Genomic DNA, 21,584 nt, shown 5'->3' on the forward strand with positions numbered 1-21,584 from the left:
GACAAGAGGGCAAGAAAGAAGAGAGGCTCTGGAGAGATGGTTGAGAACAGAGAGTAATGAGGTTTTAAGTTACTAGCTGTGTCTCTTTATCAAAGTTTTTTGGCTACTGAAAAGCATGAACACAATCCAACTCAATGGGCAAAAGCAAGCTTTTTATTTGTTTTTATATCCAGTGAACTTTCAACTATAAACTTAGAGTCCACCCAATTTCAATTGTTCTAAAAGCATTTTTGAGACTACCACAAAAAGTCATCGACTGTGGGCTGACAAAAGTTACTCTGGTAACTTCTAACATCACTAATTTTCAGTGATGCTTATTAGCATTTCCAACATTGGAGACAAGTATATTTTTTCCCAAGAAACACTCAAGAATGGGTAAGAATACAAAATTCACACACTAGTGAAAGTACAATTGCACCATCTCTCTCCCAAAATAAATTTAACACTTCATTTTATATTTCAGCATTTCACTTATGTGATAAAACACCATCAAGTAAGTCACAAAATAACATATGGAGATCCTACACTCTTAATACTGCTTGGTACTTCAGTTCCCTATAGGTGGGCAATGGTTAAGCATGTTATTAAAAGAATTATTGTCATGATGTTTCTTTCCATTTTCAGGTCCACTATTGTTCATGTAGGAAGGATTAGAACAGAAGTAGTGGTAAAGAACCCATCTGCCAATGCAGGAAACATAAGAGACATGGGTTTGATCCCTGGGTCGGGAAGATCCCCTAAGGAGGACACGGTAACCCACTCCAGTATTCTTGACACGGCAACCCACTCCAGTATTCTTGCCTGGAGAATCCCCACGGACAGAGGAGCCTGGAGGGCTACAGTCCACAGGGTTGCACAGAGTCAGACATGACTGAAGCAACTTAGAGTGCACGCACATCAATACCAACATTCTTTAAACTCTACAGATCTGATCAAGAAAAACTGAAGTCTGATTAGAAAAACTAACTATAGAATTATCACATAGGTTATGTTCTTTTCCAAGGAAATTTGTTGCTTTCAGGCATTCTTAACTTTTAGCACAAATGCTTATACTCCTAGCTCAGCAGTTCTCAGCAGTTCTCAACACATGGTCCCCAGCATCCAATCTTCCTTCTTCTGGTAACATCTCAGTTTCCCATGAGACAACCACCTCTCCCTATTCTCGGCCCCTGGATTTCAGGAAGTGCCTGAGATGAGCACAAGATGCAAGACTGGGCAATCAAATTCACAGTGATTAAATCACTAGATACAAAATAAGTACGATTCAGTCCTAGAACTTTTATTTTTTGGGTGCTATAACTTTTCCCAAAGTTTAAACTTTTACCCAATTAACAATGCTGTGGTAATTTCAGGTGAACAGTGAAGGACTCAGCCATATGTATATATGCGTCCATTCTCTCCCAAACCCCCATCCATTCTCTCCCAAACCCCCATCCATCCAGGCTGGCACATAACACCGAGCAGAGTCCATGTGCTATACAGTAGGTCTTTGTTGGTTATCCATTTTAAATACAGCAGTATGCACATGACCTTCCTAAAATCCCTAACTATCCCTCCCTTCCCACTTCAGTTCTAGAACTTTTGTTGAAATTTTCAGTTAAGAGATACTTTTAGAAGTGCTAAGCTAGGCTGTTGATAAGCTTCTCTGTCATTTCATAAGAAGGGCCAATCAGAGAACAAAGCTTACGCATTTGCTTACACACAGACACACATACAGAGCATAGAGACAAATTAAAGAATGTCTCTGGTGACAGTACTGCAATGTCTTATAAACAAGTCTTTTCCTTGAATTTACAGTACGTGGTCAATAAACTCCTTTTTTTCCCCCCTACTTAGCTTCTTAGGGCTTTCTGTCACTTACTAGTCCTAACTAACATGTATAGTTTCACATATAACTAACTGTATCCCCTTATCATTTAAATCTCAATTGTCACTGATAATTTTGATAAGTCCTGGAGGACTGTCTGTATCAGACTCAAACACACACTATAGAAAGTTTATAATGATAAAACCATTATTACAAAATGTCAATTTAGTGTCCCCACAATGATGACTCATTTAGAAAGCATGCTCTAAGGAAAAAGAAAAGAATGCAAAATTGATAATGTATTAAGAAATGTACAGCTCTACCAAGCAGAAGGTAAACATGAGCTTAACAAAAAGACACATGAAAAAATTCCATTTTATTAAATCTGGGAAAACAAAATATCCTTACTTGGTAAGACATTGTACATATAAAAATCATTACAGTTAGTAGAACAGAAATGAAAAGTGGAGCTGAGAGAAACGTTAACGTAAAGTAAATACAACATAAAAGAGGAAATTTTCTCATTAGTTTTTTTCCAATGGAACAAAATATCCATTCTCACTTAGATTTAGAGTTTATGTAAAACTACACTGGTATTAATTTCCTACAGCCACTGTAATTACTACACATTTGTGGCTTAAAATAATAGAAATTTATTTTCTCATCATTCTGGAGGCCAAAAATTTGGAATCACTTTCAACAGGCTGAATCAAAGAGGTTCTACGAGACAATCCTACACCAGGATTTCAGGATTCTTTGGCTTATTGGCCATATCACTCCAATCTTGGCCTCCGTGGCCACTTAGCTTCTCTTCTGTTACGTAAACTGTTCCTCTGACTGTCTTTTACTGTGCATTTGGGGCCACCCAGATAACCCATGTGCTGTAGTCCATGGGGTCGCAAAGAGTCGGACAAGACTGCACAACTGAACTGAACTGAGATAACCCAAAATAATCTTTAATCTCAAGATCCTTGACTTATTCATACCTGCAAAGTCTTTGCTATAATGTCACATTTATAGATTCTAGGGAATGTGATATGGATATCTTTTAAGGGGCCATTTTTCAGCCTACTACTATGTCATTAAGTCATTTCAGTAACCACAATACCACCAAAAAGGCTAAGAGTCTGGAAACTATATGAACTTTATATTCCCCAATTAAATTTTTTCACAATGTTCTCTATTTCTATTGGTACCAACACAAAAAGCTCCAAAAATGGCATATTTAAAATAAAAAGGGAAGACTCGAGTGAGTAAGAAAATAACCTACTAAGCATAGCCTTAAGAAGTATTACTTTTAACTAAATTTAACATAGTATTCCTTGAAACTAGAGTTACTATCATGACAATTCATTTTATTACAAATTTGAAAATTAATTTAAGACTTTACCTCCAGATCCTAACTGCTTGTAGAATCTGTATTCCAAATGTAGCTGTGGTGCTCTGGATTTCATGGGCTCCTGTTTTAAAAAAAAAAAAAAAAAGCAAAAATAAAAAATATTTAAGTTATTAAAGTGTCACTAGGCCCCAATTATTATGAACGTTACAAATCTTGACGTCAACTCTTATGTAGTGTAACACTCTATTAGGTATCCTTGTCTCCCTAAGGTTAAATCCAGATAATAATCAACTTTAAGTACTATGTAAAATAAATAAATGCCATAAACATACACAAGGTTAAGTGGCTATTAGACAAGCATTAGGGAACTCTATGTTTGACTCTTTGACCCTGAAGAAAAGTATACTGTGAACATTCTTGACTAAGACAATGATGGCCCTGATTCTATTTCTCCTCTTCCCAGGAATTACTGTGCCCTCTACACTATATATTTCTGATGGAAAGGTTCTGGGTTAAAGTGACATTACAGAAAAGTAAAAAAGAACAACGATGGAGATGGGAAAAATTCTGACAGTAGCAAAAATACATTTTTAAAAATTTTAGGTGGAGTACTGCTGCTGCTAAGTCACTTCAGTCATGTCCGACTCTGTGTGACCCCAGAGACGGCAGCCCACCAGGCTCTGCCGTCCCTGGGATTCTCCAGGCAAGAACACTGGAGTGGGTTGCCATTTCCTTCTCCAGTGCATGAAAGGGAAAAGTGAAAGTGAAGTCGCTCAGTCGTGTCCGACTCTTAGCGACCCCATGGACTGTAGCCTACCAGGCTCCTCCATCCATTGGATTTTCCAGGCAAGAGTACTGGAGTGGGGTGCCATTGCCTTCTCCGTAGGTGGAGTACAGCTTAGAGTAAAACACACAATTTCTAAATATTAGGCTCATGAGCTTTGTAAATTGCAACCACTAGCTCAAAAAGTCTTTAGTGCTTTTCTGTTACCCTTCTCTTAGACCTCTATCATCTTTTGATTTGTTTTGTCTGTTGTTGGATTTCATGCAAATGAGATTGTACGATATGTTTTATATGTATATGTCTGACTTTTCATTCAACATCATGTTTTTGGTATTTATACCTACACAGACAAACACACACACACTCATAGAACATAAACAGAAGCAAAGTAGATTTAAGATATAAATGTATGAAAATATTTGTAGGAAACAAAACTATAACAGAGTAATAACACAGGAAAACTGAACAAGATCCAACAGAAAAGTATATAACAAGCTAACAAAATTTAAACAAAACCAACAAAACTTCACAAAGTACAAAAAAAACAAAATAACCAAAATTTAAAGCCAATCTGTCAACACACTAACACAACTGCAAAGAGAATTTGGAAACTGGGAACAGAAAAATATCTAAAGAATGAGAAAATTCTGTAGAATGCATTTATATAAATTATACAAAATGCATTATGCAGGAAGAAAAACAGAAAACACAGAAAAAAGATTAAAGAGCTGGACAATATAATGAGTACTAATATGCATTTGATAAGGAAAAGAGAAAGAAAAGCGAGCAGAGGCAATAACTGAAGAAATAAATGCGAGAACTGATGAAAGATAACAAACCAGAGAGTCAAGAGGAATGTGAATCCCAAACAGAGTAACTAAAAAGAAATTTATACTTGGACATATTGTAATGAAAGAACCAATGACAAAGACTTCAAATAAGGAAGCTGTAAAATCCCAGTGGAACAATTATAATCATAAAGATTATTATAAGAGAAAACAATCAACTTAGTTCTTGAGAGGCAGGATGGTAGGGTAAAGGTAGAGGCGCTGAAATTAAATTGTGCTGGGTGTGAATCATAAATTCACTACTTGCTAGATTTACTTAATCTTTTTGTACTTTTCAGTTCCCTCATTTACAAAAGACAGATAAAATATTTTCTCATTTTATTTCTACACACATATATATGACTTAAAACAGCCCCTTCCATACAGTGGAATTCTTTAGTTAACTATATTAAAGTATATAACCATAAGATATAGTAAAAAGATACCCAAGTAGACAATCACAAGTAAAATACATAATTCACTCAATCACTAATATTCCCTAGGTAAAAACAGAAACCCAGATCTAATTCAGTAGAGTCAGTTCAGCTTGATTCCAATACTTTACTAGCACTAAAATTTTATTGTGCCACCATACAAGAAGTCACCTCACCATAGGATGAATTTTTCATTATTCATGAATGACAGGTTATTATATAACTATAAACAAGATACATAATAACCTGTCATTTGTTGTATGACAGGAGGCAGGAGGAGAAGGGGGTGACAGAGGATGAGATGGTTGGATGGCATCACCAACTCAATGGACATGAGTTTGAGCAGGCTTCGGGAGTTGGTGATGCACAGGGAAGCCTGGCGTGCTGCAGTCCATGGAGTCGCAAACAGTCAGAAAGAGTCATGACTGAGCAACTGAACTGAACTGAACAAACAAGATATGAGAGTGGTGACTGAAATCAAGTTAACAAATTAACCTGAAGCAAACTATCAATATGAACTAGGGTAACATTAAATAAGTATGTAAACCTTTATATGGGATATATAACAAAACTGAAATTAGTCACTAAAGTTTGCTCTCTGAATGAACACCACTGTCATCAAATAATGCCTTTGTACCAAGGTATAAAAATAAGATAGTACTGAAGGTATACAAGTACAACATTTTCAAGTGGTTACTTTTAAGGCAGATTCTGAACAAAATTATGTGGTTTTCTATAAACAGAGACAACAGATACAAACAGACAAACATATAAGATAGAAAAAATATATAAGGACATTTTTAATATATATGTATATACATACAACACACATATAAATACATACACACACACACATGCAAATATTCAGGAAACTAAGTACCAACCATGGTTCAACAGTTTATATGAAAAATTTTGTCCTGCCAATATATTTTTGGATGAATCTGAGGCAAGCATAACTCTATACCATACTTCAACCTCAAAATACCACATATAGATATAAAAATACTCCCAGTTCTCCCAAAGAATACTGAATATCAACATTATTATATGTCGTTCTGATCACTGTACTTTAATAAGGGACAAATCAATGCAGAAAAATAATGTCAGAAAACAAAAAAAGAAAAAAAAATAACGGGACTTCCCCATTGGCTCAGTGGTAAAGAATCCACCTGCCAATGCAGGGGACGTGGGTTCGATCCCTTGTCTGGGAAGATCCCACATACTGTGGAGCAACTAAGCCCATGCACCACAACTACTGAGGCTGTGCTCTAGAGCCTGGGAGCCACAACTACTGAGCCCATGCACCACAGCTACTTAAGCCTGCTCATCTAGAGCTCATGCTCTGTAGCAAGAGAAGCTACCACAATGAGAAGCCCACGCACCACAACAAAGAGCTGCCCCTGCTCACAGCAACTAGAGAATGTCTTCGCATAGCAACAAAGGCTCAGTTTAGCCAAAAATAAATTAATAAATAAGTTTAGGTTCCAGAATCAAAAAAACTTGACATTAAAAAAAAATATATGGGAACAGTGATACAGCATGAAGGTAAACTAAAACAAGTGACTTACATGTGTATACAGAGGAAGGCTAACAGATGGCATAGTACATTTTTACTAAGGTATCAAAGATGTCAACAGGGTAAACAAATTTCAAATCTGAAAATAACTGGAGCTAAGGGTCACCAGTTAATGACTGAAATTGACAAATAAAGGTGAGCCTAGTGTAGCTCCTATTTTGACATAAAGATTTATTTGCCTTAATCTATCAGTTAAGTATCATTCACATGCTCCCGTGAGTGGAACTACTCACTACAAGCCATCAATAACAAAGAATATAGGTATTGCCATCCAAGTGTGCCATGTCCACTCCCAACACCATTCAATATCTGTATCTTAGACCACTGGCCTAGACCATGGGAAAAGAAAAGTCAGCAGTGCCCACTCCTTGCATCCTGGCCTCCCTATTGTGATTCACACAAACTAACTCCCCTTGTCCTGACTACACCCTCATGAGGGAACCTTGTAAATTTCTTTTTTGTAATTTTAACTTAATATTCTCTGTAGACCAGCCTACAGAAAGAAAACATGATTTATACTGTTGTGGGCATTCTGGACACATAATGGTAAAATACCTCCACTGTAAGTTAGAAATTAACTCTTCTGAAATACACCTGAGAGCTTGATTGACTGAGTGAATTGATGAATACTGTGAATCTAGTTCTGATTAACAGTGACAATTTTAATGAGACAACCTAACCAGATTTTCTGTCATAAAAATCAAGGACCAGAACTTAAACCTATATGAACTCATGCCAGGTAAATGCCAGTCCCAACTCACATGTCAGTGAGCCCATCTCAGTAGCACCACAACCCCTACTGCACATTTTTATTTTCCAGTAAAAATAGACAGCATTTGTTCCAGTGAAACTTGGTTTACACTCACAAAGATACTTAAACTGTGCTTTTTAACTTAAAGCACAGTTTTCTATCTTATCCCCAAAGTTTTGTTTTTCAATTTCTCCAACTTGCCTCTTGCTTGAATAGTCTCTTCTGTAGTCACATTACTCTAATAACAGAGGTTATATTGGCAGAAACAAGATCAAGACTGGCAGGCAGGCTGGGAAAACCAAGCAAGCCATGCTCAACCTCAGGGAAACCTGGCTGGCAAACCAAATAGTAAAGTTGCACCAAAAGAAAGTTACATGTCATAAAAATTCCCAGATCTCAACTATACAAAAAAAAAAAAGCTGCCTTACAGCTGTCATACCAGGCTTCTTTAGGACTTCAAATCAGTCCCTTGAGAGTTTGCTTACCTGGCTAACCTCTATCCACATCAAGAATTTCTGAATCCCTGAAGGTCAAGCAAGACCCAGTTTTACCAAACATAAAACACAAACAGAAAAGATTTTGGAAGCTACCTGGAAATATATTTTCAAATAATGTAATCCTAAATACTAAAGATGCTTTTGTCCAAATGCTTGAATCAGGAAGAAAAACCTTGCATTCTAACTTCTATCATATTAAAAATGCCAGTACATCAGCTTCCTCAACTTTGAGGCAGTGTCAAATTTTAAGAATTCAATTCTATAATGCTGCCACAGTAAAAGAATTAAGTTATTGTAACACAGAAAGACACAGATATCTTACATATACATTACCATACACTTGAGGGGCACGTTGATGCTAGAAGCTTAATAACAAAAGATCAGTTATGCCTCGCACTTGCCAAATAAACACACAAGTTACAAATGGTATGGAAAAAACTAGTGAAAATGCAACTTAATCATTAGAGAAATAACAAGAAAATAATTGAAGAAAAATAAGAAACATGAACTTACCAATTTAATGGCCACATATTCATTTGTATACAAATTTTTCCCTTGAAAAAGAAAGAGAAATGTCAGATTCTACCAGAAGTGAATTTTTAAAGATATATTTTGTAAAACCGCTCTGGGGGGATAGGAGGAGAAGCACAGGATACATTTAAATAAAATATAGATTTTTGCTTCCAACTATTTAGCAGAAACTTTGACAACAGGGATATATTTAAATTTATGATCAACTCAGTAACATTTAGTATTTCACCTGGATTCAGAGAAAAAAGTAAGACTAAGAAATACTTTAGACTATTTATTTAAAAAAAAAATAGAAAAACTCTTACTTTGTTAGAACACTGTGTCCCACTTAGGAAGTAATCAATAGGCAAACAAACCAAGTTTCAAAACCAGAACGGTATATAGAAACAAGACTACACAATTCCTTTTTCAATCACCACCTCATTTTAAATCCTTTGTTATTATCAGATGTGATCTTAATAGGGCTCTTACATTATCTAGTAAATATATAGAAAAATCTAGAATACATTTAAAATAAAATAAAATTTTAGAAATACTATTCAATAACTGGCTTGGACAAACTAGTTATTTACTTTGAGGGGAAGAAGTGTTATTAGCAACTCACCTTAAAACCAAATTAAATTCCATTATTTTAAGAGTTAGATATAAGCCATAAAACAAGAAAAAATATTTATCAGGCCAGTATATAGAAGACTTTTGAGCATTAAAAAAAAATGGAAAAAGATTAAGAGATCAGAAGATTTTATACAGATTTGATAGCTTAAAACATTTTAAACCTTTTTAAGTCGAAAAACCTACACAAAGAACAGGTAGAAGACAAATCCGAATAAAGATTTAACATAATTAATATATAAAGAATCCAAGTAAATTACTCTAATCATTGGCACCAGCAAGTTGAAAATAATCTAGAAAATTCCACAGGGTCAGTATCTGTAGTTTAAGTACACCACTATAGAGAATTAGGTATATAAAGATAATCTGATACATAAATTCATGTGCTTCTTTACAAGTATAGCTAAAAGGGTAAAAAAATAGAACAATATTTGATTTCTGAATTTCTGAAGAAAAAGAGAACAATGATAGTTGTTGTGTTTAACTGTGACAGTAAATGGCCCTGGTTACACTGACTACTGAATAAAATAAGTAATCATCAACTTTCACACATGCCATTTTTTCGAAAATAATACTCCTAACTTCATTTTATTCAGCAGCTGATGAATAGCAGTAAAACTTCCAGACAAAATTTCAGTCTTGGATATGCTGCCACAGTGAGCAGTATTTTCACCATAAGACTCTTTGCCACAAGCAATTTCACAGCCCAGCTAACGGCCCAAGGCAATTTTGCCATAAAAAACAAGGAAAGTAAAATTTTAAATAAACTTTAAAAAGGACACAATGACACATGAAAAATTAGTAAAAAAAAAAAAATCTTTTAAAGACTTTATTGTGAAAAATGAAAATATAAAAAACATTTAAAATTTGTAAAGATTCATGATAATAGTTGTATTATGGTATATCTGAGAAAAGGTGATACTTTCTTTGTCAAAGTAAATCATTAAGGATTCAGGATCTCATACTGGACCTAAATTCTCTATGATATAAAAAAAATTTACACTAAGTCTCCCCAGATTTCCCTGGAAATAAAATGAATAATCAAGGGACACTCCTATTGATTATCAATACATGTAACCTATATATAGAGAGAAAGTGAAGTCGCTCAGTTGTCTCCGACTCTTTGCAACCCCATGGATTGTAGCTTATCAGGTTCCTCCATCCATGGGATTTTCCAGGCAAGAGTACTGGAGTGGGTTGCCATTTCCTCCTCCAGGTGTAACCTATATAACTGGTAGTAAATCACTGCACTACATTTAAATGTTCCAACACATGCCCACTCCTTATAATTCACCAGATCAACTAAGCTAGATTCTGTACCAGATACAAAAACTGTCTCCATCATGTTCTCCACTATCAAACAGCAAAAATTTTGACGATTTTCAAGAAACTTTTAACACTCATCAGGAATCGTGTAACCATTTCTTTGATGGGGGACACGAAGAGCTTGATTCTTCTTTAGCCTTCAATTTCTAATTGCATGATAAACCTGGTAAAGATGGCATTAGAGAACAAGCAATTGTATCTAAATTAGCCAAAGTTGTTGTTGTTGCTGTTCAGTCACTAAGTCGTGTCCAACTTTTTGCAACACCATGGACTGCACCACACCAGGGTTCCATGTCCTTCACTATCTCCCAGAGTTTGCTGAAATTCATGTCCATTTAGTAAGTGACGCTATCTAACCATCTCATCCTCAGCCGCCCTCTTCTCCTCTTGCCCTCAATCTTTCCCAGCATCAGGGTCTTTTCCAATGAGTCAGCTCTTCACATCAGGTGGCCAAAGTATTGGAGCTTTGGTTTCAGCATCAGTCCTTCCAATGAATATTCAGGGTTGATTTCCTTTAGGATTGACTAGTTTGATCTCCTTGCAGTCCAAGGGACTCTCAAGAGTCTTCTCCAGCACCACGATTTGAAAGCATAAATTCTTCAGCACTCAGCCTTCTTTATGGTCCAACTCTCATTTCCATGTTTTGATCATATGAACCTTTGTCGACAAAGGGATATCTCTGCTTTTAAATACACTGTCTAGGTTTCTCACAGCTTTCCTTTCAAGGAGTAAGCATCTTTTAATTTCATGGCTGCAGCACTGCCCAAAGTGATTTTGGAGCTCAAGGAAAGAAAACCTGTCACTGCTTCCACTTTTTCCTTTCTATTTACCATGAGGTGATGGGGCTGTATATATAACTAAATCACCTCCTGTACACCTGAAACTAACACAGCATTGTAAATAAACTATAATCCATTATAAAATGAAATTAAAAAAAAAATCATGAAAGCACTGCATCCATGGAGAAATGAAACCGAACTGTCAACCATTCAAAATCAAACTGTCAACCTTTTTTTTTTTATCTTTTAGAGCACTGAAACCAAATTGTCAACCAGTTACCTTACCCTTTAGGGCAAAATTGCCTTATAGTCAATGAGTTGTACGGCCAAACAGCAAGACTACTTGTGACAAAGAATGTCATGGCAAAAACAGTTAGAACCACTGCCAACACTGTACAGTAGTGTTTGTTCATACAAATATTATAATGATCTTCCAAATTTTGTTCTTGTTTTGTAAAAATGAGTGGGGAAAAAATGTTCATTCTAATGCTAAGTAGCATAAGTCTCATAAACCTATTACACTGATCACAAAGACAGAGATTAATAGGAGCACCTAAGTGGTGTATGCTAAGCTCTAGCCAAAGTACTCCTGAGCCCATAAATTAAAAAAAATTTTAGAAAACATACCCTTTTTTAGCAAATTAGTTCAGCATTTAGATGTGACCATATATTTTTTCAAGAATACACGATGTATAAAATTGGCTTAGTGAATAATTTAATGATACAATGAAAAATTTAAATCTTGAGGAACACTTAAATCCTGACTGTCTAACAAAGGAAAAATTTTTAGTTTAAAAATGGAATTTATATTTCATCAAGACATTATCATATTCTCAGAATTATTTTGTATTGTGTATGATATTTATTCATAACCACATAGGGAAAAAATATTTACAGGACAAAAGGTTAGCTTAAACAGATTCCATACAATGAAAATAAACAAAATACTTCTAAAAATATTGTTCTTGTCATTTACATGGTCAAATGCTTACTTTTAAGTTACAGAAGAAAGCACTAAATCCTAAAAGCATTTTCTTTTTTTGAATATTAGCAATTTCACTGAACTTTGAAGGTTATAAAAATGAGCCATGATTGAATACTACCAATGCATTTTTGTCACTTTGCATAGTTCAGTTCAGTTCACTCACTCAGTTGTGTCCAACTCTTTGCGACTCCATGGACTGCAGCACGCCAGGCCTCCCTGTTCATCATCAACTCCCGGAGTTGATCAAACTCATGTCCATTGAGTCAGTGATGCCATCCAACCATCTCATCCTCTGTTGTCCCCTTTTCCTCCCACCTTCAATCTTTCACAGCATCAGGGTCTTTTCAAATGAGTCAGCTCTTCACCATCAGGTGGCCAAGGTATTGGAGTTTCAGCTTCAACATCAGTCCTTCCAATGAACACCCAGGACTGATTTCCTTTAGGATGGACTGGTTGGCTCTCCTTGCAGTCCAAGGGACTCTCAAGAGTCTTCTCCAACACCACAGTTCAAAAGCATCAATTCTTCGGTGCTCAGCTTTCTTTATAGTTCAACTCTCACATCCATACATTTCTAGAAAAACCATAGGTTTGACTAGATGGACCTTTTTTGGCAAAGTAATATCTCTGCTTTTTAATATGCCGTCTAGGTTGGTCATAACTTTTCTTCCAAGGAGCAAGTGTCTTTTAATTTCATGGCTGCAATCACTGTCTATAGTGATTTTGGAACCCCCAAAAACGAAGTCTGTCACTATTTCCCCATCTATTTGCCATGAAGTGATGGGACCGGATGCCACGATCTTAGTTTTCTGAATGTTGAGTTTTAAGCCAACTTTTTCACTCTCCTCTCTCACTTTCATCAAGAGGCTCTTTAGTTCTTCTTTGCTTTCTGCCTTAAGGGTGGTGTCATCTGCATATCTAAGGTTATTGATATTTCTCCCAGCAAACTTGATTCCAGCTTGTGCTTCATCCAGTCCAGCATTTCTCATGATGTACTCTGCATAGATAAAAAAGCAGGGTGACAATATACAGCCTTGATGTACTCCTTTCCTGATTTGGAACCAGTCTGTTGTTCCATGTCCAGTTCTAACTGTTGCTTATTGACTTGCATACAGATTTCTCAGGAGGCAGGTCAGGTGGTCTAGTATTCCCTTCTCTTTCAGAATTGTCCAGTTTATTGTGATCCACACAGTCAAAGGCTTTAGCGTAGTCAATAAAGCAGAAGTAGACATTTTTCTCAGAGAAGGCAATGACAACCCACTCCAGTACTCTTACCTGGAAAATCCCATGGACGGAGGAGCCTGGTGGGCTGCAGTCCATGGGGTCGCGAAGAGTCGGACACAACTGAGTGACTTCACTTTCACTTTTCACTTTCATGCAGTGGAGAAGGAACTGGCAACCCACTCCAGTGTTCTTGCCTGGAGAATCCCAGGGACGGGGGAGCCTGGTGGGCTGACGTCTATGGGATCGCACAGAGTCGGACACGACTAAAGCGACTTAGCGGCAGCAGCAGCAGCAATTTTTCTGCAACTCTCTTGCTTTTTCAATGATCCCCTTTGTATACACATGCCCTTAAATAATCAGCTTTTAAATCCATATTTGGTATATATATGAACAAACTAACAATGTATGTTCAATGCACAAAGTATATGTTTGTGGGTACAATACAAGCAAGAGAGAGGAGTGTGTGCATGGAGGAAATCCAATTAAGAGAAGGCTCCAAGTAAACTGGTTCCAGTTCACTGAAGTTTTAATCCAATTTCAAAAGATGTTCCCAATAGTACTTTGTGCCATACTGAACTTGAAAAGATGGGTTTACCAATATTGGGATATTTGAATGGTCATTATTATAAAACTATGTTCTACAGAAACTCCATATATGGTTATATCAGAGACTACTAATCAACTGAAATATCCCTGTTGACCTTCCTTAGTAAAAGAACGCCCTAAAATGGTTGTCCAGCTAGACTACATTTCTAGCCTCTCTTTCAACTTGGTGCAGACATGTGATTTTAAGTTCTAAATATGACTCAACATAAGGTATGTCACTGCCCACTTGCAAGAATGAACATGTTATCTTCAGGCCCTTTTCTTCTTGCTAACTGGGTGTCTGGGAGACAGCAACAGTGGGAGTCAACAACTCACACATCGAGACTGAAGCCACATACTGAGGGTGCAGAGATACCCTGACAGCCCTTGGTGCTGTCCTTCTGGCCTGTGTTATGTGAAAAAGAAAGAAACTACTTTGCCTAACACCGCTGTATGCTAGGACCTCTTTCTTATAGCATCACAGCCAACTCCTTGTTACATTTTTTCAGAAAAATTTTAAGCTTCAGCTAGTAAATGTAGAAAAATCAATAAACATAAAAAAGATGAATCCACCCAAATCTGTATATTTACTTGATATATACGGTAAGGCCTGAAGAATTTTCAGCAAAACAATTCTTAAACAAAAATAAAAAGTTATAAAAACTTCTGTGTCTACTTAATCAAAATTTATAATATCTTACTTCAGATATGGTAATTCATAAAACAATATATAACACTCTTGTTCTGTTCTTTCACGTGATGGTCAGTCAGGCACAGCTACAAGAGGAGACACAGAAGCAGCTCAGAAAAACAAAGTTTTCCTGGTACTAAAGAAGGGGTCACAGAAGAACATCATGTTTTGGTCAGGTGGTAAAAGACAGGAGCAAGGGAAGAGCTTTGGCCAAGAGCTTTGGTATTTCTGCAGGGAAAACAAGATAGGGGAGGGTAAACAGCTTAGGAGTGACTAGTTGGAATAACTCTGTTAGCCTTCAGTGGACAGTTTCTCCAGCTGTCTTGTACTTTACCACGGGATACCTTCAGGAAGATTGCCTGCTGGAATGCATGGGCCAGAGAGAGGAGGTATGGCTCTAGACTGGCTAGTTTGCAGATCAAAGGCATGCTCCCAATTTTTTTTATCTTGAAGAACTGGCTAACCGTAGAAGGATGGTTTTTCCATAGAATGAAAGGATTTGAGGATTTTTGGTTTCTTTTTATTATTAAAGCAGTATTATATTAGCTGGTTTGTATTCCATACATTCTAGAATACATCCACAGTAAGAGGTCTATATAGCTGACCAGAAAAGTTTTTCTTCAGATGTTAAAGACTCATAATACCCAGGAAAATATAAAATGTATACACTATAACCCCACATCTTAGCTAGCTTTGTTCTGTCTCATTCTATACCTGTTAAAAACATTTCCAGGGGTTTTGGTTAATTGTCTAAGCTAGGAATATATCCAACATGCTGGATGCAAGCCTTACCACCAATACAAGGACAAAATAAAACCAAAAATATCAATTCATCATTTTACAATTAAAAATACACATAAAAATGATAGTAAACACATCTACTTAAACTTAATTTTAGATTTTTTTAAAAGATTAACTATTTTCTTTTTAATCTCAAGGCAAATTTTTTATGTTTGGCTTTCTTTCTTTAGTGTGTGTGTGTAAGCTACTCAGTCGTGTCCAACTCTTTATGACCCCATGGACTATAGTCTGCCAGGCTCCTCTGTCCATGGAATTCTCTAGGCAAGAATACTGGAGTGGGTTGCCATTTCCTTCTTTCTTTAGTAATCCTCTATAAAAGTACTTTCAACAAAGGGTAACAGTGTCTCTCCTTGAGGCTTTTGGAAATGGCAGTGGGGGCTGAGGGGAAGGAATCTGGGGCTGCATGTGGAGATGCAACTCCTGTTTAGCATCTAAGAGGTCTGAAGTTCTAAGTACCACACAATGTATGGGACAGTCTTCTACAAAATAAACAAACAAAACCAAAAAACTGTCCAGCCCAAGATGCTAATAGCATCTTTTTTGACAATCACTTACCTATAACATATATACTCTATATTCTTTCTTACTCAATACTAATCAAAAAATTTAGTGCCAGAAATCAATGTCTATTAACATGATTTTAAAGAAAGCACTTTAAGAATTCAAACCAGCTTTTAACACTAGCATGTTTATCCAGATTAAATAAACATGTTTATTCACATTTATCATAGAAAGAATGATACTTATAACCGGATAAAACCTCCCTTTATTTAGTAGCCTATCAAGAAAGAAAAATGATTAAAATAATTATGCAAGTATACATGTTACATGTATCGTAAGTAGTGAAACAGTAACGTATAATAATACATTTAAATAAAATCTATACAAATATACAATAAAAACCCACAGGTAGATTAGATATAGATAGATAAATAGATGATGATAAATGGGTGGATGGATGGATAGACTAATAAGTCATCTTATCCCTATTCCTGCTTATTCACAGACTGCAAAAGAATGGGGGTATTTTGCTGTTTTTTGCAGTACACAGCACGTTAGTTTCAGTATATAGGAGTAATACAGTTTTCTTATGCCCTGGCTAAAATGTTCCACTGGATTCTTTTGTGTGTATACACACATATACCCACAGACACATATACATACATACACACACACAGATGTGAATATATATATATATAGTTATTTTGAAATAAATTATATGAAATCAATTCTAAATAATAAATGCCAAAGTACTATAGCACTATAGTCATTTACACAGAGAGTGACAAAGTACAAATATATGTCAGAATATATAGCTAGAAAACTAATTTATATTAAAAATTTAAATATACATACAACATGCTATAATCTTAATTAAGAACAAATATTTTGACATCCTTTGAAGGAGCAGAACAGTTACTGCTTTCCTAAAACAGGCAGGGATAGTGTTGGTTCTTTTATATTGTTTTCTAAATTTAGTCTTCACAGTAATTCAGGAAGCAGAAATAATTCCATTTTAAAGTTGACAAACTTGAAGCCCCATGTGGTTAAATGACTTATGCGTTCCATAATGGCAGAGACAATTTTTATATTTTTCCAATGTATCATCAGTGTCTAATCATGCTTCACACATAATACTGTAGACATGCGATAAATTTGTAATGGATGGGTGTAATTCAAGGTCAGAGAAGTAAATAATCTGGTTTTTTTTATGCCAAAATCAGAAGCAGTTTAAGAATTTCAAAGTATCATTACAATATGTTAAAAAATAAAATATAAAACATTCACCCTTTCAAATATTTGAATCCCTACTAAAATGCAGAAGAGTCTATCAGACACATCACATGTATAAAATATGTCATTAACTTTCATTGGCTTGCTTCATTCAAAGATTTAATGTACATTAACTACATAAAACAGTAATAAAACGAAGTAACTAAAAATTGGAGTTTTGGGCCCAGGTGGTAAAGAATCTGCCTGCAATGCAAGAGACCTGGATTCAATCCCTGGGTTAGAAAGATTCCATGGAGAAGTGAATGGCAACCCGCTCCAGTATTCTTGCCTGGAGAACTCCATGGACAGAGGAGCCTGGTGGGCTACAGTCCATGAGGGTCTCAAGGAGTCTGATACTCTTTGAGACTAACACTTATTTTCTTTCAGAGTGTTTTACAAGATGATAAAGAGAAGTAGTTGAGTAGATGAACATACAATTGCATATATTTTTATAACACCAAGGTTGAATCTAATGAAAATTGCAAAAGTAAGCTTTTTCTTTTTATTTAAGGAAGTTTACACTCATGCTGGTGCATTAAGCAGACAGCCCTCAAGGAACCTCAACGCTAACTCCCATAAAACCGTGCCGTCCTCCTTCTTGTTTCTCTTCAGTGAAGACAGCCACATCTTCATTGCATTAGGAGTTAAAAAGATAGATTTGGATCGTGAGTCCATCATTACATCGATGTGTGACATTTGTCAAGAAACCTTCCCTGAGTTTCAAATGTCTTAAATGTAGAGTTAGGAGGTTAAAGTAGACCAATGTTTCCCAAACTTACCTGATTATAAGAATAAACTGAATCAGTACTTTGTGTCCCTTGTTAAGAATATAGATTCCTAAACCACCTTGAACATACATGGGGGAAGAGGGGAATAAATTACAGCACTGCAAACTGCACTGATTTTTTATGCAGTTTGAGGATATTACCTTAACTTTAAGCCATATCTATCCTCCTAAAGTAACCAATTACTAAATGTTTTCCAATCAGAAAAGGTAGCCTAAATATCATTCCTAAAGAGTACACTGCAAAGACTCCCCTGGTATCTCTTTCAGACTGCTAGGGCTTTTTCATTGACTTTCTTTTTTCTCTTAATCTGGATGGCCAATCTCAAGAAAACAGACACTGTTATACTAAGTAATGACTCACAAATGAAAATACAAGTACATAAGAAATTCTTAGTATCTGTATTCTTTAAAATTACCACAACAATGAAACAACTGAACAAGTAACTAAATCATTTCATTAAAAAGTACCCTTCATTAAAAAGAAAAAAAATGCTCCCATTATTGTGGAATAAACAAAATAGTCTTACCTAATCGTAGTTCTCCAAAATTCCCACATCCAATTTTTTTTCCAACTCTAAAGTTAGGTCCAACCATTAAAACTCCAGAGGATGAAGAACCAGTTCCTCGAGTGTTATGTCCCAACCGACCACTAGGTCGTGCCATTCTATCATCTGATTTGTCCTTGTCTTTCTTTTTATTTTCCATATCAAGTTTGCGGTACTCCACTTTGAATTCTTTAATCAAGACAAGCACACTGAAATAGGATATCGTGAGAACTGGTACATCACTAGGTAACTGTACCAGGTGGGTGATGTTAACATTCAAATTGCAGTAGGTAGTCAATGAACTGGCGCGTGTTCATCCCATTCGTAAAATTTTTCTCAGCTGTCTCTTCAGCAAAACATGTCTTCAAAATTATTTTTTCAATGATGTGAGCTGATACTGATAGAGAGCTAGAATATTAAGAAAAGAAAATTAGTCAACTTACAGAGAATTAAAAACCATGTTTCGGGAATTAATAACGTAACAAAAGTTCAGGCAATGGACTTATTAGTTGATGTCCACTGAAATCAAACCTCAGCAGACTCTTAATCATTACCCTTTATTCCTATACTTTAATACCAAAGGGATCACAAAAACAAAACCAAACGAAATCAGTGAGCTGCTTACTTTTAAAAAAATAAATAAAAGTAACAAAAATGTATTGAGTATTTCATAAGCCAATATACATTCACCAGCCTAGACCTTCCAGCGTAGAATCATTCCAATTAAACAAACAAAAAAAAAATTCAAAGAATTCCAGTAAGTCAATACAGGAATATCAATTTAAAGAGAATACATTTTGCAAATTAGTAAAAGAGTTTAATATCTTTCACATGTTCATACATCTAATAATTTTCAAGGGCTTTTCAAATATACATTTTTATTTGCTCTTCATTCATTCAAATATTTATTACTTGTAACTACATATGGGAATGGAGCAATCATAACAAGGTTTGAAATAAATAGTACATTTCTGATTAATTTTAGCAACCCACCAAATATGCAATTATTCCTAACACTCAATCTATTTATAAAGTTTCTTATTATATCTGCCATGCTCTTAATATTGCAGATGAAATACAAGCATCTGTTTGGTATAAGTAAAATTTAATGAGTTTTACACATACTGTTTACTTTCTACAATAGAGTTACTAATACTGAACTTCCCCCTTGCTGTAAATAATTATGAAAATGGACAAATATTTTCAGGCATTGAATAAACTGTGATCTCTGAGAATACAGAAACAGAGAAGGTGAATTCCACCTTTACTCAAGATCTCCAGCTAGGGACAGTTTTCTGACTACAGCACAGGGAAGTGGTGACTCGGGCAGTGCCCAGTGATCACAGATCAGAGTTTGGGGTGTTGAAGCTAGTGGAATTTGCAGGACAGTACTGAAGGTGAGGGAGCTGTACAGTTTTAGGGGTAGGAGGTGACAGGGCTGAAACAAGGCTAGTAGACAGGCTACTCTGGGGTTAAATAAAGAATGGAGATACCAAAGGCTGTAGAGTGCCAGGATATCTTAAAGTTCCTACCTAGTCATGGTGGAGGAACCTCATTAATATCCCAGAATTCAGTTGAGATACCAGAAAGACCAAGTCTTAACAGTAAGGATCATACTGTAGAGTAAGGACTACTCTAGAATAGCCCACCTAAAGCCTAAAACCAAGCCTACAGAGGGTTAAGAATATCTCCAACTACACTAACTGCATTCCAGAATGAAAGTTGACATAATTAAAAAGACAGAGGGAAAAAAAGCAGACTTTCAACAACATTAAATTCATAATGTCTGGCATACAGTTAAAAATTACCAGACACGAAAATAATCAGTAAATGTGACATGCAGCCAGAAATAAAGCTATCAAAGGCAACAGACCCCAAGATGACCTGATACTGAAATTAGAAGACAGGACTTCAAAACTACTAAGTAGCTATTAAAGTTCTACTACATTAAAGAAAGAGAATGGAGCAGAAAAAATATTTGAAGAAATAATGGTTGAAAACTTCCCAAATTCACTGAAAAACATTAACCTACAAAATGGGGAAATTCAGCAACTCCATAAAGAATCAATACAAAGAAAATTAAACCTAGGTACATCAAAGTGCAAAAACCCGAAAATAAAAGGAAAGTCCTGAAAGCAGACAGAGGAAAACTACACAACACACAGGTGAACTTCAAACTTATCAGAAATAATGGAGACTGGAAAGAAAATGGGAGAATATGTTCAAACCAATGGAAGGAGGAAAAGAACTCTCAACCAAGAACATGACACCCGACAAAATTAAGTCTTTAAAATGGAAAATGAAATAAAGTCATTTTCAGATGAAGGAAGCTAAGAATAGTCACCAGCACACTTCCACAAGAAATACTTTTTAAATAATACATTAAGCTTAATTAAATCACATGATACCAAAGAGAAATGTGAAACTTTAAGAAGAAATGAGGAACACTAGAAATGGGAAATGCATGGGTATTCATTTCCTCAAAAGATAAGTTACTTGTTAAAGCACAAATAATTTCTTAGTGTCATTTACAAGATATGTGGAAGCAAAATAAATATATGATAGCAGAAATGGAAGGAGAAGCAAGCAAATGGAATTATATTAAGATTCTTATATTTGTTAAGAATGAAGTAGTTAAATATTAATTTTAAATGGCAGGGCAGACAGTAAATGGAACGACATTATTTTTTTAGATTCTTCTATTTGTTAAGAATGAGTGGTTCAGTATTAATTTTAAGTAGCCCATGACAAATTAAAAATGCATATTGTAATACCGAGACCAAACACTAAAAATTAACTGCAATAGAAACAGCTAAAAAGTTACTACAAAAAATAAAGTAGAATGATAAACATTTGATTAAAACAAGAGAAATAAAAGAGATATGAGACAAAAAGGAAAACATCAAGAGAATAGACTTAAAAACACACATATA

At 35.5% G+C, this 21,584-nt stretch overlaps 1 protein-coding gene across 47 annotated transcripts in view; it reads right to left on the bottom strand.

Moving 5' to 3' along the window:
• Positions 1-21,584, bottom strand: part of CSNK1G3 (casein kinase 1 gamma 3) — a 118,516-nt gene that overhangs the window by 63,492 nt on the left and 33,440 nt on the right. For all 47 annotated transcript variants that reach the window (XM_081500336.1, XM_081500332.1, XM_081500325.1 and 44 more), the window contains 3 exons: positions 18,634-19,059; positions 8,529-8,569; positions 3,198-3,267 (listed from right to left, as the gene is read on the bottom strand). In XM_081500336.1, the coding sequence (XP_081356462.1) occupies positions 3,198-3,267; positions 8,529-8,569; positions 18,634-18,811 (289 nt within the window). In that variant the 5' untranslated portion in view covers positions 18,812-19,059. The remainder of the gene's footprint in view (positions 1-3,197; positions 3,268-8,528; positions 8,570-18,633; positions 19,060-21,584) is intronic.

This window comes from Giraffa tippelskirchi, chromosome 6, assembly GCF_054371585.1.
Source record: "Giraffa tippelskirchi isolate mGirTip1 chromosome 6, T2T-mGirTip1v1.2.pri, whole genome shotgun sequence".
Lineage (NCBI taxonomy): Eukaryota > Metazoa > Chordata > Mammalia > Artiodactyla > Giraffidae > Giraffa > Giraffa tippelskirchi.